The sequence below is a fragment of the Schistocerca nitens genome, chromosome 7, assembly GCF_023898315.1.
Source record: "Schistocerca nitens isolate TAMUIC-IGC-003100 chromosome 7, iqSchNite1.1, whole genome shotgun sequence".
NCBI classification, from domain to species: Eukaryota; Metazoa; Arthropoda; class Insecta; order Orthoptera; family Acrididae; genus Schistocerca; species Schistocerca nitens.
The window spans coordinates 313,138,459-313,161,431 of record NC_064620.1 but is presented as its reverse complement, the minus strand read 5'-3'; the positions used below and the strand labels follow the sequence as shown (position 1 = coordinate 313,161,431).

At 39.0% G+C, this 22,973-nt stretch overlaps 1 protein-coding gene across 1 annotated transcript in view; it reads right to left on the bottom strand.

Moving 5' to 3' along the window:
- The window catches only part of LOC126194885 (oxysterol-binding protein-related protein 6-like), a 277,022-nt gene that overhangs the window by 161,054 nt on the left and 92,995 nt on the right, over window positions 1–22,973 (bottom strand). Inside the window, exons 6-7 of the mRNA XM_049933235.1 lie at window positions 22,769–22,834; window positions 17,326–17,573 (exon numbers count right to left, since the gene is read on the bottom strand). Coding sequence (XP_049789192.1) covers window positions 17,326–17,573; window positions 22,769–22,834 — 314 coding nt within the window. The remainder of the gene's footprint in view (window positions 1–17,325; window positions 17,574–22,768; window positions 22,835–22,973) is intronic.

Sequence of the window (22,973 nt, the reverse complement as noted above, 5' to 3'; positions counted from 1 at the left end):
TGCTAATCAAAGAAACAGAGAAATGGAAATTTGACATCACTTAAAAAGGTATGGGAATATCAAGTTTTCCTCTGTGCAGAATAATGAAAATTTAAAATTTTTAATATGAGGTTGTATACCCACTGGTTAGCACGTTTGTTATAGAACACCGCTTTAATATTTTTCACAAGGATGAATGAAGCTTATTTTTGGATTCTGAACGGATGGGGAAATTAACTCAGCTTAAAAACAGAGGTCAGGTGACCCCTGATAAATCTGATGTAAGTTGTTTTTGTCATGAGAGATCTACAATTTTCTTTCAGCATGTCTCATTTAAGTGATTTAGTATTTTATGCAGCACTGTTTTCAGAACAACAGCAATGACAGTCCAGCGGTAAATGGAAGTCCTAAGATAGCATTTAACATAGCAAGAGCTGGAAAACAATTTGCTGATACTGAGTTCATAAAAGAGTGCATTAATGACATTGCAGGTCTTTTGTGCACACTGAATGTAAAAATATTTTAAGTAATCAGCCTTTCTTGGCAGACTTGCATCACCACATGAGTGACACGGCTGGTGACGTTAACTGGTAATTAATAAGTGAATTGCAGGACTTCATTGCATTTTGCAGCACACTTGATGAGTCCGCGGACACTTCAGATACTGCGCAATTAGTGATTTATGTCCAAAGCATGGACACTTATCTGTTCTGTCACTAGGGCAGACATCCTAAAAAACAACTAAAGAAGCAGTCAATTCTGTTGGTTTACACTAGGAACATTTGGTATTAATGACAACAGAAGCAGTACCTGCAAAGAAAGGGAGGTGAATGAGATTTGATGGATTGACAAGAAAGAAGCTGATCACTGCATTTTGCACTGAGAGATACTCTTGAGGGGTGTGGGCCAGATCTTGCAGAAAAAATTGGGTGACAGGTATCAGGTCACAGGTATTTACAAGCCCAGTGCATTTCTTAGCCAAGTGACAGAGGATGTAGGATCACTGTGCAAGGGGTTTACGAAGCAGGATCATGTTGTGGTAGTGGGTGGAGCACGAAACAGTACTGATAGGGACAGGGCTACAATACTGAGTGTGACCAGGAAAAATAGCAACTGCAATGAACCATACAAATGTTGGCTTGATTCCTGCTTTCGTGCGGTATGACCAGCCCCAATTGAACAGTTACGTCAGAAGGGTCAATATGGAGCTAGATCAGCTGCTTCGGGCGGCTACTTTGTCAGGCATAGGTTTGGTTCCTGTTGATGGTATTGGTAGGTGGGACTTCACAAGACATGGCCTGCATCTCAATAGGGAAGGGAAGGGTAAACTGGCTTGGATTATAGCAAAATCTTTAAGGGGGAGCACTGAAACTCATGGGAGTACTTTTTTAGGCTAAGATCAGTGTCCTATCACCCTACATTGATTGAAATTAAGCTTAATGAGCAGTGACAGGCAGGTACTGGAGATGTGAAAATATCACAAGATTCTCATAACAGTAGAGTGAAAAAAAAAAGTTAGTATGTCACAAGATTCACATAAAACATAGTGAAAAATAATGTTTATATATTGCATCAGAATATCAGGGGATTAAACAACAAAGTAGATGAGCTTCTTGTTTGTTTAGAAGATTTAGAAATTGACAGTTGCATAGATGTACTATGTCTCTCTGAACATCATATTGTCACAGGTATGAAATGGTAAATGTAGGTGGATATAAGCTTTCAGCACATGTAAGTAGAGATATGATGGAGAAAGGAGGAGTTGCCATATACAGGGTGTAAATTTTAAGTTGACAAACCAGAATAACTCGAAAAATAAGCTTCACACAAAAAAATGTGTAGAATCCAAAATTGATTAATTTTGAGGGAGACATATGCTGGTGCTAAAATTAGCCCGCCACCTCTAGTATGATTTAGGTTAAATATACTTCAATTCTTTCAATTTAAATCTGTATTTCATACTAGAATGTCGTGTTCCCAGTTTGGCACAGCTTTGCCACAGGAGACACGAAAGTGGTCGAAGACGTCCGTCTTCTGGTCGGTTCCTGATCGTTGTCAAAAGGAGGCTAGTTTTTGATTACGCAAAGACTTCTATTATTTGGAAAAGAACAACCCGGATTTCTTTACGTAATCAGTATGAATTTTATAATTACCTAAGGGACCTTTAACAATGAACAGTAAAAAACAATTGCATTTGCAAATGAAATCATTAATAAATGGGGCAGCTATGAGTTGTATAGAAGACAAGGGGCGGCCTTCTGTACATGACCAGGATGCCGCAGTATTCTCTGCTGTAGTAAAGGCTGTTTGACATTTATAAAAATAATATGGCATGGACGTTAAAAAAAAAAAAAAAAAAAAAAAAAAAGAAAAAGAAATCTGGTAAACACTAAATATATTCAAACAATTCTCACTAGCAAATTAGGGCTTATTTATAAACAATATAACTTACATAAGTACTTTTCTAACTGTACGGTGCGATCAGATTTCAGCCTGCCCTGTGCTGTCTCCTTGGTTTACGTTTCTGTCACAAATTACAGTCATTACTTTTCTCCTTCGTTAAAGACAATTCTTGCACTGTTCAACACCTTCATAACAATAACTTGCCGATTTACAGTTTCGAACATAAATTACTAGAATTTTATTAATTAATAATGTTGTCTGCACGCTGGCAAGACCGCTCACTTTTCTAGCTTAAAGTCGACCTCCTTTACGTTTTCACATTACAAGCAGAAGTACATTAAAATCTGAAGATCTACCAAAGTGTTTTCACTGTCATCTTTTATTTAGATCGAAGCGGAACGTCAGTTCAGCTTCTGTTAAAATGTTTCTTTGACTACGCAATCGATGTATTAGCGTCCGCGCTAGATTCGCACCTTTACAGTTACGTAAATTATATAAAACAAATGTCTTTCAAAGAATAGGTCTCATCTCATCTCATAAGTTGATCATTTAAAATAAAGATAGGTGAATGCCTTTCCAAGGGTACTCACAGCTTTCATACTACGGAAATCCCAATAATATTACACACCCCAGCCCCCTGGAGGTGGGATGGCAGGCAACTTTAAAATTTCAAATGGGAACCCCCCCTTTTTTATTGCAGAATCTGATTCTACATAAAAATTACGTACATGTTGTCTAAACATTTGTTTTGATTCTAGGTAGTTGGCACTGTAATTCAAGAAAATCCATGTTCTCATTTTTGCGTGGAAAATGGTTACCGATAAATAAAAAATTCTTATTTACTTCGTAAATTTTGATTCGCTAAAACTAGAGTTTTACAAATATTAATTTTTTCCATAGATTTGGGTAAGTTTTGTTTGTTTCATGGTCATGAGGCCAGGCAACTTTTAATTATCAAACAAATCATCTGACTAGTTAACTAACTAACCAAACATCCTACTTACTAACGAGTGAACTCGTTAACTAAAAAGCTAACTGACTCATGAACCTAATTTTTTATTAGATTCGGAGTAATCACTCTTGTTTTTCGAGAAGTCTCACATCTGGGGTTCTTGCTTAATTTGAGTCGTTTAGTTTTGGGTGGAAAAACGTAGAAAATGACATTCATAAATTTATTGACTTAACTCACATTGTTCACACCTTCATTTTATTTTGGAATATCGCAGCTGTTACATCATTTACATTTTTAGAATTATGTACGATAATCGATATCCCACTTAGCCCTGATCGATAATCGATACTCTTATCCAGCTCTTTCTGATGAGTGGCGTAATGTTTCGGAGTGCCGCCAATAGGTAGCGCAGGTATGAGTAATTCGTCCTTTTTCATTATAAGACTGGGCTTTAGAATTTATAAGTATTAATATAATAAATGGACTGTATCTTTTACCTGTCTGAGCATTCAGACAGCAATACATAGTTTATAATGATTGTCTTTTGGGTGATATAGGTTTGATGACCTTGTGTGACTCCATTCGCGGCTTTTGCTCGTTAGCAGTTGCATTTGAAGCAGAGTTAGTATTGCTGGGCGGAATTACACCACATGGGCCGCTGCTCGCTCATAGGAATTCTAACCCTACCTTTATCGACACCCCTTATCTTTCCTCTCTAGGTGGCATATGTCATTATGAATTATCTTTCTGTGGAAGTAAAAATTTATATGATGTGGATTTATGGAGAAAGAGGGAGAAATTTTGATGATGCAGTCGCGCTTTATGCACAGCGTTTTCCTGGCCAAGTACTAGCACAGTCCTCTTTTGTTTGAGTTATTAAACAATTTACTGCAGAAGGTAGTGTGAACCAGAAAAAAAGAACCCATGCAGCTACTGTTGGTGGAGGAAACAATCAAGTGGCAGTTCTAACTGCTGTGGCTCGTAATCCACATGCAAGCACAAGAGAAATAACAAGCCAATCAGGAACTTCACACATGAGTGTTTGGAAAATCCTGAAGTTCCACAAATTTCATCCGTACCATGTATCCATGCATCAGGAACTACATGGCGATGACTTCCAAAACCGTCTAATGTTTTGTCACTGGCCAGTTCAGCGGATGCAAACAAACCAAAACTTTTTTGCCAGAGTACTTTTCTCTGATGAGGCAACATTCACAAACCACGGTGAAGTTAATCACCATAACATGCATTACTGGAGTGAACAGAACCCACACTGGATTCAAGAAGTCAACCATCAGCAACCTTGGTCAGTTAATGTTTGGTGTGGTATAATTGGCGGTAAACTGATCGGTCCATATTTTATCGACAGTTATTTGAATGGCAACAAATATCAAAACCTACTTGAAAATGAACTTCCAGATCTAGTTGAAGACCTGAGCATCGAACTTCGACAAAACATGTGGTTTCAACATGATGGTTGTCCAGTGCATTATTCATTAGTAGCACGCGATGTACTAGATTGACTTTAGCATGGTCACTGGATCGGCAGGGCAGGTCCTGTGAATTGGCCAGCCAGATCACCTGACCTTACCTCACCAGATTTTTTCTAATGGGGTTATCTAAAAGATAATGTTTATCAGGAAATGCCTACCACTCATAAAAACATGATGCAAAGAATAAGAGATGCTTGCGCTACAATTACACCAGACATGTTATCAAGATGTGTGCAGGGATTTACAGCATGAGTCAATAAACGCATCGAAGTTGGAGGTCATCACTTTGAACATTTGATTTCATAAAATGGTGAGATTCAAGGTTCAAATGGCTCTGAGCACTATGGGACTTAACTTCTGAGGTCATCAGTGACCTAGAACTTAGAACTACTTAAACCTAACCAGCCTAAGGGCATCACACACACCCATGCCCAAGGCAGGATTCGAACCTGTGACCGTAGCGGTCGCGCGGTTCCAGATTATAGCACCTAGAACCACTTGGCGACCCAGGCCGGCGAGATTCAAGGGATTTATGGACAACAAGCAGGCCGAAAGTGAGAGGTGAGGGGACTCACTGGAAACAAGCACCCCACAATTCATTTACTTGCAAGTATTTGCAAATAATCAACAATAAAATGAAACTAATCTTTCCTTTTCAGGACCACCAAATCTTAAACAGGGACATGTTCATCTTTAGTTAGCGAGTGGGTTAGTCTTTTCCTCAGTTAAACTTTTACTTTGTTTACTCTGTGGGTTAATTAGTTTATTCATTAGTAAGTAGGATGTTTGATTAGTTAGTTAACTAGTCAGATGATTTGTTTGATAATTAAAAGTTGTGTGGCCTCATGACCACAAAACACACAAATCTTATCTGAATCTGCAGAAAAAATTAATATTTGGGTCAACATTTGTAAAACTCTAATTCCTCTCTCTCAAACCTCAACCTATGGGGAGAGTTTTAGTTTTAGCGAATCAAAATTTACAAAGTAAATAAGTTTTTTTTTTAATTTATCTGTAACCATTTTCCACGCAAAAATGAGAACATGGATTTTCTTGAATTACAGCGCCAATTACCAAGAATCAAAACAAATGTTTAAGACAAAATGTACGTAGTTTTTTTATGTAGAATCAGATTCTGCAATAAAAATGGAGGTTCCCATTTGAAATTTTAAAGTTGCCTCCCACCCCATACCCAGTTTTCCCCAATATACTGAAATATGCCATTGTAAAACCATTGCATAAAAAGGGGGATACGTCGGATGTCAACAACTACCGCCCAATCTCTCTTCTGACAGCTCTATCAAAATTTTTTGAGAAAGTAATGTATTCAAGAGTAGCCTCCCATATTTGCAAAAATAAAGTACTAACAAAATGTCAGTTTGCGTTTCAGAAAGGCTTTTCAACAGAAAATGCTATATACGCTTTCACTGGTCAAATATTAAATGCTCTGAATAACCGGACATCACCCATTGGTATTTTTTGTGATCTCTCAAAGGCCTTTGATTGTGTAAATCATGGAATTCTTTTAGATAAGCTAAATCATTATGGTTTGAGGGGGGCAGTGCACAAATGGTTTAATTCATACTTAACTGGAAGAATGCAGAAAGATTAAATAAGTGGTTCATGTAATGTTAAAACAACAGCTGATTCCTCAAACTGGGGGCTAATCAAGTACGGGGTCCCAAAGGGTTCGGTCTTAGGTCCTTTACTGTTCTTGATATACATTAATGACTTACCATTCCACATTGATGAAGATGCAAAGTTAGCTCTTTTTGCTGATGATACGAGTATAGTAATAACATCCAAAAACCAAGAACTAAGTGATGTAATTGTAAATGATGTTTTTCACAAAATTATTAAGTGGTTCTCAGCAAACGGACTCTCTTTAAATTTTGATAAAACACAGTATGTACAGTAAATGGCACAACTCCAGTAATAAATATAGACTTTGAACAGAAGTCTGTAGCTAAGATAGAATTTTCAAAATTTTTAGGTGTGTCCATTGATGAGAGGTTAAACTGGAAGTAACACATTGATGGTCTGCTGAAACGTCTGAGTTCAGCTACATATGCTATTAGGGTTATTGCAAATTTTGGTGATAAGAATCTCAGTAAATTAGCTTACTATGCCTACTTTCATTCACTGCTTTCATATGGCATCATATTCTGGGGTAATTCATCGTTGAGTAGAAAAGTATTCATTGCTCAAAAATGTGTAATCAGAATAATTGCTGGAGCCCACCCACAGTCATCCTGCAGACATCTATTTAAGGATCTAGGGATCCTCACAGTATATATATTCACTTATGAAATTTGTTGTTAATAATCCAACCCAGTTCAAAAGTAACAGCAGTGTGCATAGCTATAACACCAGGAGAAAGGGTGATCTTCACTATGCAGGGTTAAATCTGACTTTGGCACAGAGAGGGGTAAATTATGCTGCCACAAAAGTCTTTGGTCACCTACCAAACAGCATCAAAAGCCTGACAGATAGCCAACTAACATTTAAAAATAAATTAAAAGAATTTCTAGATGACAACTCCTTCTACTCATTGGCTGAATTTTTAGATATAAATTAAGGGGAAAAAAACACACACACAACTTAAACATTAGTGTCATGCAATATTTTGTGTAATGTAATATCTTGTACAGACATCTTTTATTAACCTGACATGTTCCACATCATTGCGAAGTGTCGTATTCATCTATGGAACAAGTATTAATTTAATTTAATCTAATCTAATCTAATCTCCAGGGGGCTGGGGTGGCGAGCTAATTTTAGCACCAGGGCATTTTTTCCAGATAGAGTGAAATATGCTACTGTTCAACCATTTCATAATAAAGGGTATAGATCTGGTGCTAACATCTGCCACCCAATCTCACTTCTGACAGCTTTATCCTAAATTCTTGAAAAAGTAATATATTCAAGAGTAACATCACATATTTGTAAAAATGAAGTACTAACAAAATGTCAATTTGGTTTTCAGAAAGGCTTTACAACAAAAATGCTATACAAGCTTACACTGATCAAATATTAAATGCATTGAATAACTGAACATCACCCGTTGGGATAATTTGCGATCTCTTAAACACTTTTGATTGTGTGAATCATGAAATTCTTCTAGACAAGCTGAAGTGTTGTGGTATGAGTGGGGCAGTGCACAAATGGTTTAATTCATACTTAACTGAAAGAATGCAGAAGGTTGAAATTGACAGTACAGATAGTCTGCAAAAACTAACAGAGTCCTCTAACTGGGGAAGTCTCAAGAATGGTGTCCCACAGTGTTCAGTCTTGGGTCCCTTATTGTTCTTAATATATATTAACGACTTGCCACTCTATATTCATGAAGATGCAAAGCTAGTTCTTTTTGCTGATGATACATGTATAGTAATCACACCCAAGAAGCAAGAATGAGCTGACAAAATTGCAAATAATGTCTTTCAGAAAATTATTAAATGGTTCTCTGCAAATGGACTCTCACTAAATTTTGAGAAAACACAGTTTATACAATTCTGTACTGTACATGGCAATATAGACTATGAACGGATGTCTGTTGCTAAGGCTGAATACTCAAAATTTCTGGGTGTGTGCACTGATGAGAAATTGAATTGGAAGAAACACATTGATGATCTGCTGAAACGGTTAGGTTCAGCTACTTATGCTATTAGGGTTATTGCAAATTTTGGTGATAAACATATCAGTAAATTAGCCTACTATACCTATTTTCATTCACTGCTTTCATATGGCGGCAAATGTTGGGGCAATTCGTCACTAAGAGAGAAAGTATTCATTGCACAAAAGTGTGTAATCAGAATAATAGCTGGAGCCCACCCAAGATCATCTTGCAGACATTTATTTAAGGAACTCAGGATATTCACAGTAGCTACGCTAAACGAAAGCGTTGGTATGTTGATAGACACACAAATAAACACAAACACATTCACAAAAATTCAAGCTTTCGCAACCCACGGTTGCTTCGTCAGGAAAGAGGGAAGGAGAGGGAAAGACGAAAGGATGTGGGTTTTAAGGGAGAGGGTAAGGAGTCATTCCAATCCCGGGAGCAGAAAGACTTACCTTAGGGGGAAAAAAGGACAGGTATACACTCGCGCGCACACACACACATATCCATCCGCACATATACAGACACAAGCAGACATTTGTAAAGACAAAGAGTTTGGGCAGAGATGTCAGTCGAGGCGGAAGTACAGAGGCAAAGATGTTGTTGAATGACAGGTGAGGTATGAGCGGCCGCAACTTGAAATTAGCGGATGTTGAGGCCTGGTGGGTAACGGAAAGAGAGTGCTGTGCTGTGGTTTTGATAACACTAACCAATCAACTTTAGGCGCTCTGTGATAAGTTTTCTATGATTAAACACATCTCATAGCTCTTTTATGAATCACCTCCTCTATTTCTTCTGTTGATCATGTTTGGTAAAGATAGGAACAACATTCCAACACTAGCTATATGAATCTTTGGAAATTTGCTTAATTCAGTTATAAATTATATTTTCTAGGAATTTTTCCAACAATCCTTCTTAGCTTAGCATTTGCTTTTCTGTCATCAAAGTTTATGTGACCATTTCATGTTAAGTCATCACAGAAGCTATCACTTAAATATTTAAATACTGTGACTGACTGAATGATTGAATACATGTAGTGTAGTCAAGAAAATATAGGAACATTTTCCTCTTCGCACACAATACTTCATAACTGTTTGCATCAAGCAACATAAACACTAGTCTTTCTTCATTTTATACTTATGCCATATCACAGTGCATAGCAATACCACCCACCAAGAGTCACATAAATGTCTTTGGAAGGTGGATGAGTAATGAACATTTAAGAGTTAATATATGTGTATTGGCAATATTTGGAAGATATGCTGCTAATGTGGTAGTTAAAAGTAATCAGCAAATTATATGCTCATTTTATGTCAGGGCACGCTCATTTACATTTGAACACGAGTTTATAGCTTTCATAAACGGAAGAACAAAGGACACATCTGAAGTGAAAACATAAAAAATATGCAGTTAGCAATGAAATAAAAATTAAGGGCGAAGTTTACTTTACACCTAAGAATTTTAAAAGAAGCCTCCAAGTGCCATGTGCAAAACATGAATGAATAATGTAAATAACGAAACAGTTTTATGACTAACTGTCTAGCAATGCTGTAGCATTCTTTATTATTTCCATACCCTTATTACGCAGGGAATTAATACGAAACTTACAAAAATGGCACACTTTGTAGAGTTAGTTAAGATTATTTGCAAAAGGCATCACAGCTCAGTGGAGCAAAAAGATAGTTCAAGACCCAAAACGTGTTACGTTATTTCTAGTAGTATGGTATCTTACATGCTAATACTGCTGAATTAACTGAACCATTGTGTACACATGCTTTTAACTTTGCAGCTCTAATCAATGTCTATTTCATTAAACTGAAATGTATCAGTTTGAAATATGTTGTGGAAGTCTGAATGTTGTCTAGAAGTTCGTTTACACTGGTCATAAATTCAATAACTGTAGTTTATTCATTTATAACTGGTATTGATAAGAATGGAAAAATTGATAGAAATTTACCTCAGGTATGATTAGTTTGGATTCCTGGAGTATGGAGGAACATGCAAGATGATACTGACCCTACAAGTTACTTTACAAGATCAGTTGAAGATAACTAAACCTATATTAAAAGCATTTGCAGATTTAAAGAAAACTTTTGACAATCTTCGCTGGAATAAACTCTTTTTTGACTTCTGAAGCTAATAGGTGTAAAATTCAGGGAGCAAAAGATTATCTACAATTTATACTGAAACAATACTCCCATTATAAAAGACCTAGTTTTAGCCTATCTCCAATATTGTTCAATCTGTACACTGAGCAAACTATGAAGGAAACCAAGTAGAAATTTTGAAAGGGAATTAAAACACAGGGAAAACATATAAACACCTGTGGGTTTGCCAATGGCCTTGTCAGCAAAGGATTCGACGATCAATTGAATGGAATGAATAATGTCTGGAAAAGAGATCATGAGTTGAACATCAACAAAAGTAAAACAAGGGTAATGAAATGTAGACAAATTAAATCTGGTAATGTTGAACAAATTAGATTAAGAAATAAGATGCTAAAAGTAGTTTTTGAGTTTTGCTAGTAGGGCAACCAAGAACTGATAGTGGCTGAAGAAGAGTCAATATGAAACACAGACCAGAATTGCAAGAACAGAGTTTCTGAAAAATGTGAATACTGTTATCATCATTTATAAATTTCAATGTTGAGAAATCTTTTCTGAAAGTATTCTGGAATGTACTCTTGTACAAAAGCAAAACGTGGATCATACACACTTCTGACAAGAAGAAAGTAGAAGCTTTAGAAATGTGGTCCTACAGAAGGCTGCTGAGGATTCAATAGGTAGATTAGACTACTAATGAATGGGTAGTGAATCAAATCAACAGTAGTTTACAGTGCAAAGTGTTTAACAGCCATATTACATTACTACATTTACAATGTGAGAAGTTTTATACACATTACTTAGGATGACTTGTAAATTATGGTCTGAATGCCCAGTAACTATCTCAAGGATTCCAACAGCAACTAAAAATGTTTATAGAGCAAATAAGATGAGTGTTTTACTGATCCCCCAGCCATTAAGCTTGATGTGCTATTTTTCACTGAAACAAAAACTGACTCAATAAGACTCATTTCGCTTGTTGGAAAACAGTTTGTGTGCCACATCAAGAGCAAGCAAATGCAAAGAATTAGGGATCTACTGCACATCAGCAGCTCAAACGTATGATAAATAAAGGTATTCCTTATGGAAAAGGGAGCAAGGAGTGGGAAAGAACACCAGGTGCACTCAGTATGTATGGCTGGTGGCCTCAATCAACAATTTGAAGAGACTGCTGTGGTAGCCAAAAGCTCACTGTTTGCAGCATTTTTCCCAGAACTGATTGATTGATTTGAGTGGAAGGATTGGATCAGAGACTTCAAAGGTTTGTGTCAAGCTAGGCTGTGACTTCTGCAACCAAATACTCTCAAGAAAATATAAGTTCACTAGTATGCAAGTTCCACAATCATATCATCATTGCTGTATGAGACTTTCATTACCCAACAATCAATTTGGGAAACTACAATTTTGTAAGTGGTGGGTGTGACAAGTTATCCTGCAAAGCATTACCAAATGCGTTCTTGGGAACTTCCTAGAACAGATTGCCTGGAGGCCAATATTAATAAATTACATGTAACAGCATAGACCTGACCTCTTTGCTGATATCCACATAGAAACTGTTGTTAATGACCATTAAAAAACAGTTGTATTAAGAATAATTACCAATGTACAAACTAGATAAAGAGGCAGTAGTGTTTTATCTCAGTAAGGAACTAGCTATGAAGAGAAGCATGTGGAATAACAATGGCTCAAGCTTAGAAGTATAGCTGCCATGCACTTTATAGATGTATACCTTGGGAGAGAGCCAGTCCTGACAAAACTCTACCATCTGGTGAGCAAGATGTATGAGACAGGCAAAATTCCCTCAGACTTCAAGAAGAACATAATAATTCCAGTCCCAAAGAAAGCAGGTGTTGACAGATGTGAAAATTACCGAACTATCAGTTCAATAAGTAACAGCTGCGAAATACTAACGTGAATTCTTTACAGACGAATGGAAAAACTGGTAGAAGCCGACCTCGGGGAAGATCAGTTTGGATTCCGTAGAAATGTTGGAACACGTGAGGCAATACTAACCTTACGACTTATCTTAGAAGAAAGAGTAATGAAAGGCAAACCTACGTTTCTAGCGTTTGTAGACTTAGAAAAAGCTTTTGACAATGTTGACTGGAATACTCGCTTTCAAATTCTGAAAGTGGCAGGGGTAAAATACAGGGAGCGAAAGGCTATTTACTATTTCTACAGAAAGCAGATGGCAGTTATAAGAGTCGAGGGGTATGAAAGGGAAGCAGTGGTTGGGAAGGGAGTGAGACAGGGTTGTAGCCTCTCCCCGATGTTATTCAATCTGTATATTGAGCAAGCAGTAAAGGAAACGAAAGAAAAGTTCGGAGTAGGTATTAAAATCTATGGAGAAGAAATAAAAACTTTGAGGTTCGCCGATGACATTGTAATTCTGTCAGAGACAGCAAAGGACTTGGAAGAGCAGTTGAACGGAATGGACAGTGTCTTGAAAGGAGGGTATAAGATGAACATCAACAAAAGCAAAACAAGGATAACAGATTGTAGTCGAATTAAGACGGGTGATGCTGAGGGAATTAGATTAGGAAATGAGACACTTAAAGTAGTAAAGGAGTTTTGCTATTTGGGGAGCAAAATAACTGATGATGGTCGAAGTAGAGAGGATATAAAATGTAGACTGGCAATGGCAAGGAAAGCGTTTCTGAAGAAGAGAAATTTGTTAATATTGAGTATTGATTTAAGTGTCAGGAAGTCGTTTCTGAAAGTATTTGTATGGGGTGTAGCCATGTATGGAAGTGAAACATGGACAATAAATAGTTTAGACAAGAAGAGAATAGATGCTTTCGAAATTTGGTGCTACAGAAGAATGCTGAAGATTAGATGGGTAGATCACATAACTAATGAGGAGGTATTGAATAGAATTTGGGAGAAGAGGAGCTTGTGGCACAACTTGACTAGAAGAAGGGACCGGTTGGTAGGACATGTTCTGAGGCATCAGGGGATCATAAATTTAGCATTGGAGGGCAGTGTGGAGGGTAAAAATCATAGAGGGAGACAAGAGATGAATACACTAAGCAGATTCAGAAGGATGTCAGTTGCAGTAAGTACTGGGAGATGAAGGAGCTTGCACAGGATAGAGTAGCATGGAGAGCTGCATCAAACCAGTCTCAGGACTGAAGACCACAACAACAACAACAACAACAACAACCTACACTTTATAGATGTATACCTAGTGGAAAAGTTCATGATGGGAGGGATCCTCTGTGGTATACAGTCACTGTAAAGAAACTTCTACAGAAATAGAAGCTATTGCATAACAGGTGTAAACAATGCAAAATGGTTCAAATGGCTCTGAGCACTATGGGACTTAACATCTTAGGTCATCAGTCCCCTAGAACTTAGAACTACTTAAACCTAACTAACCTAAGGACCTCACACACATCCATGCCCGAGGCAGGATTCGAACCTGCGACCGTAGCAGTCCCGCGGTTCCGGACTGCAGCGCCTAGAACCGCACGACCACCGCCGCCGGCCGTAAACAATGCATAGGCTTATAAATAGGAAGACTCCAAATGAAACGTATTTGGCTGTCAAGAGGGTCATAAATAAAGCCTCTAATGAATGCCGTGACAGAATATTATACAAGGATCTCTCACAAAACCCAATGAAATTCTGGTCATATGTGCAGGCTTTTAGTGGTAGTATAGTTGTGTGTCCAGAAACTCTTAGATAAGACAGGGGCTAAAACTGAGGGCACCTAAGCAAAAAGATAAATGCTGAACTCTGTTAATGTAAAAATCCATCAATGAGCCCTGGCAGACCCATCAGTACCCATCAATTGCCATGTCATCCTCCGCCATCGGCATCACTGGATGCCGTACGGAGGGGCATGGGGTCAGCACACCACTCTCCTGGCTGTTGACAGTTTTTGTGAGCTGAATCCGCTATTACTTCATCAAGGTGTTCCTGAACTGGTTTTCTTGAGGCTGATTGCAACCTGTTTCAGTCCTCTACCAAGCAAAGATCTCTGGCAGTGATGGTAATTGAGCTCCATTCACAAATGAAAATCGATGGGTATTGCACCAATTTAATTCTTGCACCACTGCAAAGATGACTGATATAGATATTATGTCAGTGGGAATCTTAGAACACATCATTCAGCATTGATTCTGTAAAGATCAATCACATGGAACCCAACATGCACATTTCTCATGTGACAGCCTGAAAGTCACTGATAAAGGCAGTGAAGTAGGTGCAGTATTTCTTGATTTACAAGAAGCATTTGACTCAATAACACATTTATGTGTATTACCAAAACTATGATTGTATGGCGTATCATGCAAAATTTGCGACTGGACTGAAGTTTTTTAGTAGGAGGATGCAGTATGTTATCCGGGATGGACATTCATCATCAGATGTAGAAGTAACATCCACCTCCATAGTGCAGCAGTAGTGTTACTACTTACCGCACAAGGGGGTCCGGGTTCGATTCCCAGCAGGGGACTGGGTGTTGTGTGTCCTTCATCATTAGTGACATCCAAGTCGCTGAAGTGGCGTCAACTAAAAAGACTTGCAATACGGCAGCCTAACCCCGAAGGGGATATCCCGGCCAATAAATGCCATACGATCATTTCATTTCGTAGAAGTAACTTCAGGTTTGCCCCAGGGAAGTGTGCTGGGACCTTTGCTGTTCATGTTGTATGCTAATGTCCTTGTAGATAATATTAGTACTAACCTCAGACTTTTTGCAAATGATGCAGTTAGCTATGATGATGTACTGTCTGATAAAATCTGCACAATTATTCAGTCAGATCTTGATAAGATTTCAAAGTGGTACAAAGATCTGCAGCTTGTTCTAAATGTTCAAAAATGTAAAATTGTGCACTTTGCAAAATGAGATAACATAGTAGCCTATGACTACAGTATCAATGAGTCACAACTCGAATTGGCCAACTCTCAACTACCTGGGTGTAACACTTTTTGTAAAGATATGAAATGCAACCATTACATATGCTCAGTTGTAGATAAAGCAACTTGCAGACTTCAGAATATTGGTAGAATAGTAGGGGAATGCAATCAGTCTACAAAAGAACTTGCTTACGAATCACTCATGCAAACCATACTAGAACATTGCCCACATGTGTGCAACCCGTACCAAATACGGAGGGGTACTGAATGTATAGAGAAAAGGGTAGCATGAATTGTCACAGGTTTGTGTGACCCATGGTAGAGTATCACAGAGATGCTGAAGAAACTGAATTGGAACACAGTTTTAGATGTACTACAACTCTCCTACACATCACTCCCATAGGGTTTGTGAGGACAAGATTAGATTAATTACAGTGTGCACAGAGATGTTTAAACAGCCGTTCTTCCTGTGCTCCATAATTGAATGGAAAAGCAAGAAGCCCTAGTGACTGGTACAGAGGGAAATATCCTCTGCCATACATTCACAGTGGTTTACAAAGTACATACATGGATGTAGCTGTAGATGTAGATGTTTCTATCGGGCCACCAATTTCATTGTAAATTCTGTGTCAGAAAACCTACAAATCTATTCTCTCAGCTAAGTGCTAATGATCCTAGTGTCATTTTTACCAGTTGGTGTAGGATTTTCGTACTTGTGAATATCAGTACTAAAGATCAAGTAGCACATTATAATGTCACACAGATGCAGAAAAAACGTTTTTAGGAAGAGTTTATCCTGGCTGGGTTTTCAAAGTATCATTTACCACTAAGCACACTCTAGTATATGGTACACAGCCTGTAAGATATTAATGATAAGCAATTAGATTACAATATCTTCATTTCTTGGAGCGTGTGGCTGTCTGGAAACAAGAGCTAAGATCACTAACACTACATACCATTTTACCTCATTCAGTCATAGAAAAGAATGAAGTGAGTGGTCATAAAATTCTTTCAATACTTACCATGTTAACTGAAACTTTCACTATGAAATATACGTTATTTTAAAAAAATCAAATTAAATTTTATCTAAAATGAAATTTTCAATCTGCAGCAGAGTGTGTGCAGACGTGAAACTTCCTGGCAGATTAAAACTGTGTGCCAGACCGAGACTCGAACTCAGGATCTTTGCCTTTTGCGGGCAAGTGCTCTACGAAATGAGCTACCCAAGCACGACTCGTGATCCATCCTCACAGCTTTATTCCACCAGTACCTCATCTCCTACCTTCCAAATTTCACAGAAGCTCTCCTGTCTCCTGCAAACCTTGCATAACTAGCACTCCTAGAAGAAAGAATAAAGCGGAGACATGGCTTTGCAACAGCCTGGAGGATGTTTCCGGAATGAAATTTTCAAAAATGGTTCAAATGGCTCTGAGCACTATGGGACTTAACATCTGTGGTCATCAGTCCCCTAGAACTTAGAACTACTTAAAACTAACTAACCTAAGGACATCACACACATCCATGCCCGAAGCAGGATTCGAACCTGCGACCGGAGCGGTCACGCAGTTCCAGACTGAAGCGCCTAGAACCGCACGGCCACACCAGCCGGCAATGAAATTGCCACTCTGTAGTGGAGTGTGCGCTACATGAAACTCAACATTTCAATCTACTTAATTTCTGTACAGTATTTTCACTGTTCTTGAAGTGAATGATAGAGTCTCAGTTTCCAAATGGCTTTCGCTCATTTGCGTTTGTTACTATGCTATACGAGGCTCACTCCAGATTGTTATTTAAAAAATTATTTTTCTTGTTATATCTCAGATAGGTGTTGGTACCTGTACCCCCATCGAGTAAGTAAAATTAATACTGAACACAAAAACAATGATTCTTACTTTTACAAAATACAGCAATTACCTCAGCATCTGTAGTTGGAATTGCCTCTATTTGTTCCAAGATGCGGCACAACTGAGTTATGTTCTGACCAATTTGTCCCAATTCTTTGTTGAGTGAATCTAGTGATGAGAAGGAATCAATAACCCATGCAGCAAGGCGGCCAGAGGCTAAACCTCCTAAGATGTTCGGTGGGGGAGAACAAGGCTTCACTCCTCTCGGAAGAGAACCTTCACGGCTTGGTGTCAGGTCTGGTGGTGTCATTGGAAGTTCTGAAGAATAAATTAAATGCTACATAAATATTGGCAAGCTTAGAATAATGTAACTTACTTGATAATTCAACAGATTAGAAAAATTTCCGTTGCATATAGCATACACAAGGCTGATTTCTCAAATAGCATATAATTATAATAATAAAATTTTTAAAATTGTGTAAAAAATACACTGAGGCAGGGAGGGACAACAGCTGTGGTTATAACAGTAATTGCATAAGCTTGGACACATGACAGAATCCCCCCCCCAATTTCCCCAAACACACACACACACACACACACACACACACACACACACACACACAGGGGAGAGGGAGAGAGAATTTAATTAATTCCATAAAACATGTGGAGTATTGTGTGGCAGCCTAATAGCTTATGATTGGGAGCATTTACAAATCATAACTGTGTGCCCAAGCATTTGGCATTGAAAACACGTCAAGCGATTTGAGATAAAAGATCTTATTACTTTCAACATAAAAAATAATCATACAGGGTTACTCAGCAGGCAATAGAGAATGCATCTTGTGGACTGCTGGCAGGGGGGGGGGGGGGGGGGCCATGGAGGAGGGAACAGACTTGTGTGGAAGGCGTAATTGTGGCTAAAATGAAAAATAAATAAAAAATAAAGACAGTCAGGACATGAGGCCAGGAAAATGTATGGTAAATGAGCAAAATTAGACGTCTATTGTATTCTAAGGGATAAGAAAAGATGAAGGCTGGTGTGGTTTGGTATGGGTTCACACAGAAAGAAAGGCTCCCAGGCAGACAATTACTAATAAACACTTTATTAGCCACAATATAAACATAGGCACTTCTTGTTGACCACAAAGGCTGCAGTTAAATCGGTCACAGAAAGACACAACATGAATTCTGCATACAATAGGAGTTGGTAGCTGTCTCATAACATTGATGATCAGTGACCAGTCTTAAGCAGGGTTTGCTGCCAACACTCTCGCTATAAGTCTGACGGAGTACATTTCTATGTCCCAACAGGCCACAGTTTCAATGCTGTCCAAAATTCACAATCACGAAAAAAAGTCTAAGAAACATCACTGGGTACTAGGTTCTCTCTGTGGAGGCCAAGGTCAGAAAGCTTTGCTCGCAGAATACTCCTGCCTGGTTGTAAATGTCTCTAAAGTCAGTGTCCAGAAAGTGAGTCAGCTTCAACTGAGTCCCGGTTCGGTGCTGGAGTTGCTGGCTGTACGGACAGTTTGGAGAGATGTTGTTTGGTCGGCTCAGTGAACTGAGATGCTTTTGTAGCAGCTGGGCAGTGCCATAAATATGTGCCCAGCAGAAAGATTTCCACATATCACCTGGAAGGCATGTGACTGCCGGGGGAAAAGTAGTAGTTGCAATTGCAGCACTGCTGATGGTGATAGTCATGCTGCGGGTGGCAAGGCTGGTACCTCTCCTACCAATTCCAGTGCTGCCCATTTCTGTGTCGGCTGCAAGAGGATCCTTTGAAAACAAATTGGCCTGTTGATATGGTCTGAAACACTTCAATGCATTCAGTGTGCATTCCGACCATAATTTGGATTGCTGGTGCATGTGCTGGGACATGTAACTGTAGTGGCAGTAAATAACTGGAATATAGCAACCCTCCCCCAGGTAAGAGATGGCAAAGCCTTTTCGGTGAAGCATGACAACTCATCCTCCTTCGCCCTTCCGGAGAATGGTGGTGTCACAATCACAATGCGTGGAGAAGGCATCCAGTGCTGCTGGGGTCATTGTCTGGAGGCCACATCCATGGGCCCCAATTCATGGATGTGAGAATGATAAACCCTTCCAGGAGGTAGTGCCGGTGGCACGTGTGTACCCCTGAAAAGCCTGGGCACAAGTAGAAGCAGTCATCTGGAGATAAAAAAAAAAGAAGAAGAAAGGTCATGCAGAAAGACCAATTGTCACTGACAACAGAGACGCGGCCTGGAGTGAACCCATTTTTTGTGCATCAATTTCTAGGTGACAGGGACCGAGGAAGTCAAGATGATGGTCCTCGTCGGTAGTCCTAATGTGGAATGGTAACAACTCTGTATGAAGTCCATGGGGCCCCTTGTAGCAATACACTTGAGGATACCTGGAGAGACGATCAAACTGGAGAGTTGCAGGCAGTGAACCATTTGACAACCTGCTGCATTTTGCAATTTCGGTTAGAGAAATAAAGTGAAACAATGTTTATGAGGGAGTCTGTCTGGAAAGTGTCTGATTTTCTGAAATGGTGTCACAGGAACACTGAAGTGGATCAGGTCAGTAGTATGAGAGCACCCTGAAACAAAATTATTTGGTTGTGTTGTGCAGGAAGATAGTAGTATGAGAGTATCTTGTAGTGGAGTTCTGTAAGTATGTTGTGTCCAGAGAGCTTATATCGGCCCTGCAACAACGGAAGCACATTGAGCTCCAAAGTTGTGATGAAAGAGTAAGGACTGGCAGAGTCCAGGACCAGTGTGGTAGACGTCAGGGAAGTGTACAGTGGATATTTTCACCCAGGACTGGACAAGAACAAAGGACTGGAAATGAGTCCTGAAGCATCAGTGCACCAAGGATTTGGCAAGTAGGAAGGACTGACAAGGAGTCCTGACACATCGGAAAAGATGCCTCTCATTGCGGAGTCAGTGCATTAACACAAAATTTGTCAGGAGGACCAGAAGAGGCATTTAATGTGACCTTAGGCAAGACTGTCATCAACTGTCAAAGTAGGTCAGGAACTTCGGCACCTGAAACAGCCAAGAAGAAAGCCTGTTGGCTATCACCTAAGTGTGCATGTGTGATAAAATGCAGTTACAAATATGGAATGGAGCTGACCCAAGGTTCTGCTGCCTTGTCCCAAATGGGAAGTGGTGATGGTGCTGTCTGGAGCCCACTGACGCTGGAGATGATCAGGGGAAGGCAGTTGGGTACCTGCAGTAAACGTGGTGACGCCAGCCAAATTAGCCAGTATTTGTTCTTGCATTTGCTGGCTGCATTGGAATAAAGACAGAACATGCGGTGTTATGTCTGTATTGACTGTAATCATACTGTAAGGAGAATTGAACTTCCATCTACCATGGGAGCTATGAGAAAGTTCACTGTAAAGGAAGAGAAAAACTCATGATCAGGGACTGGTGGAATGACAACTCTGAACCTTTGATCCTTGTTGCTATTGACTGTGAATACTTTGATATTCATCCCCATTATCTGATGAGGCCTGCTATGGGCTCACACGGAAGGAATGGACACCTAGGTAGACAATTATAATGAAGACTTTATTATTTATTTATTTAAACTGATCTGGTTATGGCCATCAGGTCCTCTGTTACATTGGACCAGTCACAACATAAACAGAGATTTCTTATTAACCACAATGGTTGCAGTTAAATCAATAGCACAAAGAGACAGCAAGACTTCTGTGTGCAACAGGAACTGGCAGCTGTCTTATGGCTCTGGTGATCAGTGACCAGTGTTAATTGCAATTTGTCATAAACATTCTTATTGTATGGCAGAATAAATTTCCAAGTCCTGACAGATCACAGTTTTGATGGCTGTTCAAAATGCTCAATCACAAAAAAAGTCTAAGACTGTTTGATACTTGGTCCGGGTATTGGAGTCCATGCAGGCCAAGATTTCAGAGTGTTGGTTGTGGGGGACTGCTGGCTGTTCATGGAGGACTCAGAAAGCTTTGGTGTCCAGGAAATACATCAGCTCCAACAGGGTCCTGGTTTGGCACTGGAACTGCTGGCTGTATGAACTCTTCTGAGAGATGATCCTTAGTCGGCTCAGCAAACTGAGCAGCTTTCTTAACATCCAGGTGGTACCCTAAATGCTTGCCCAGCAAAAGAATATCAGCACTTCTCTCAGAGGGCACGAGACTCGTGGAGGGAAAGTACTACCCAGAATTGCAGCACTGCTTATGGGGATATCTGTGAGGCTGGTGGCGAGACAGGTGCCTGATGTGAGTCCAGTCATGTTTCTGTGGCAGCTGCAGGAGGTTTCTTTAACAACAAATACACTTGGTGATACTATCCAGAATATTTTCTTACAAGCTGTGCATGCACTGGGCACCATTTGGACTGCGGGTGCTTGTGCTGTCTCTGGCAGGCAATGCTTATGGTAATGACAGTCGTGGGTGTACGCCCGATAGCTGCAGTGGCATGCAAACAGCTGGGATATAGCAAAGACGATGACCAAATGGAAGGTGGGTAGATGGCATCAGAAAATGTACAGGAGTTTCACTAAAGTGTATAGCTCAAAGAATAATGCACAAGAAAGCCTAAAGAAGACCTATGTCTAAACATGAATGCCAAATGGCTAATGATAATGATGAATTTTCAGTATAATCTAGGAAATTCAGAAAACCATAACAATGTAAATACAGGTATTCTCTCTCTCGTTCACTAATCACGTGTCTCATTATATTTCATACTTCAGAGAACCTTTGTCTACTATTCTTTCTTGTGGCCAGTAGTACTGTTAAGCATTTATTTTCTGTTCATTTCACTCAAAATTTTAAATAGCAAAGGTATTTAACAGTGACCAACACCCCAGATTTGAGGAAAATGAGGTAATACTTCTACAAGCTAGGTAGTGTGTCCCTTTTACATTTACTTGTGTCTCTTTGCACTACACATTCTGCCTCCTAAAGATAAGTACTAGCAAGTGACTCTGTTTCACAGTTTATGGTTTACTTAAATGATTTCAGTATAAAAATGCAATCATGGTGCAAGCATTTAGCAGATTGTTCACACTGGATGTTCCAGAAAAATATTTTATTATAACTAAACTTATCAAAACTCAAACAGTCTCTAACTACACATTTTATCAAGCAAAAATTATAACATGTTATTTTCAGCGTTCTATCTGCCAGAGCACCCAACCAACAGACTCTTCTCTTACGTATTTATTAAAGGAGCAAACTGAACAAACACACACACACACACACACACACACACACACACACACACACACACACAAAGTAATAGGAGAACTAGCTATCACAAAACATATTAATTAATATTTCCAGTACATGTGTGTATATAAAATGGGACATCCTTGACCACGTTATATTACAGTACAAAATGATTTCAAAATGGTGTAGCAGAAGGATTTGGTCTCCAATTCAAATAAATGATTATAAGTGTTATTATATTAATGACAGTCGAGTCCATTCAGCAAGAAAGGGAATGGGAGGTAGAAATAGGAAATCTTGTATTACATGAACTTACCTATAGGTTTTCCACCTCTGAATAGTGAGGCCTTGAACAAATGACTGCTGAGGGGCGTCTGCTGAACTAACAGATCAGACAAGCAAAAACATAAGTTATGAGAAAAAAATAATTTAAATTAACAATTAAGAAGCTAACTGTAAGCAAACCACTGTTTATCTCCATATCATTTATCTACATCCCAAATGACAAGTAGAAACACTAA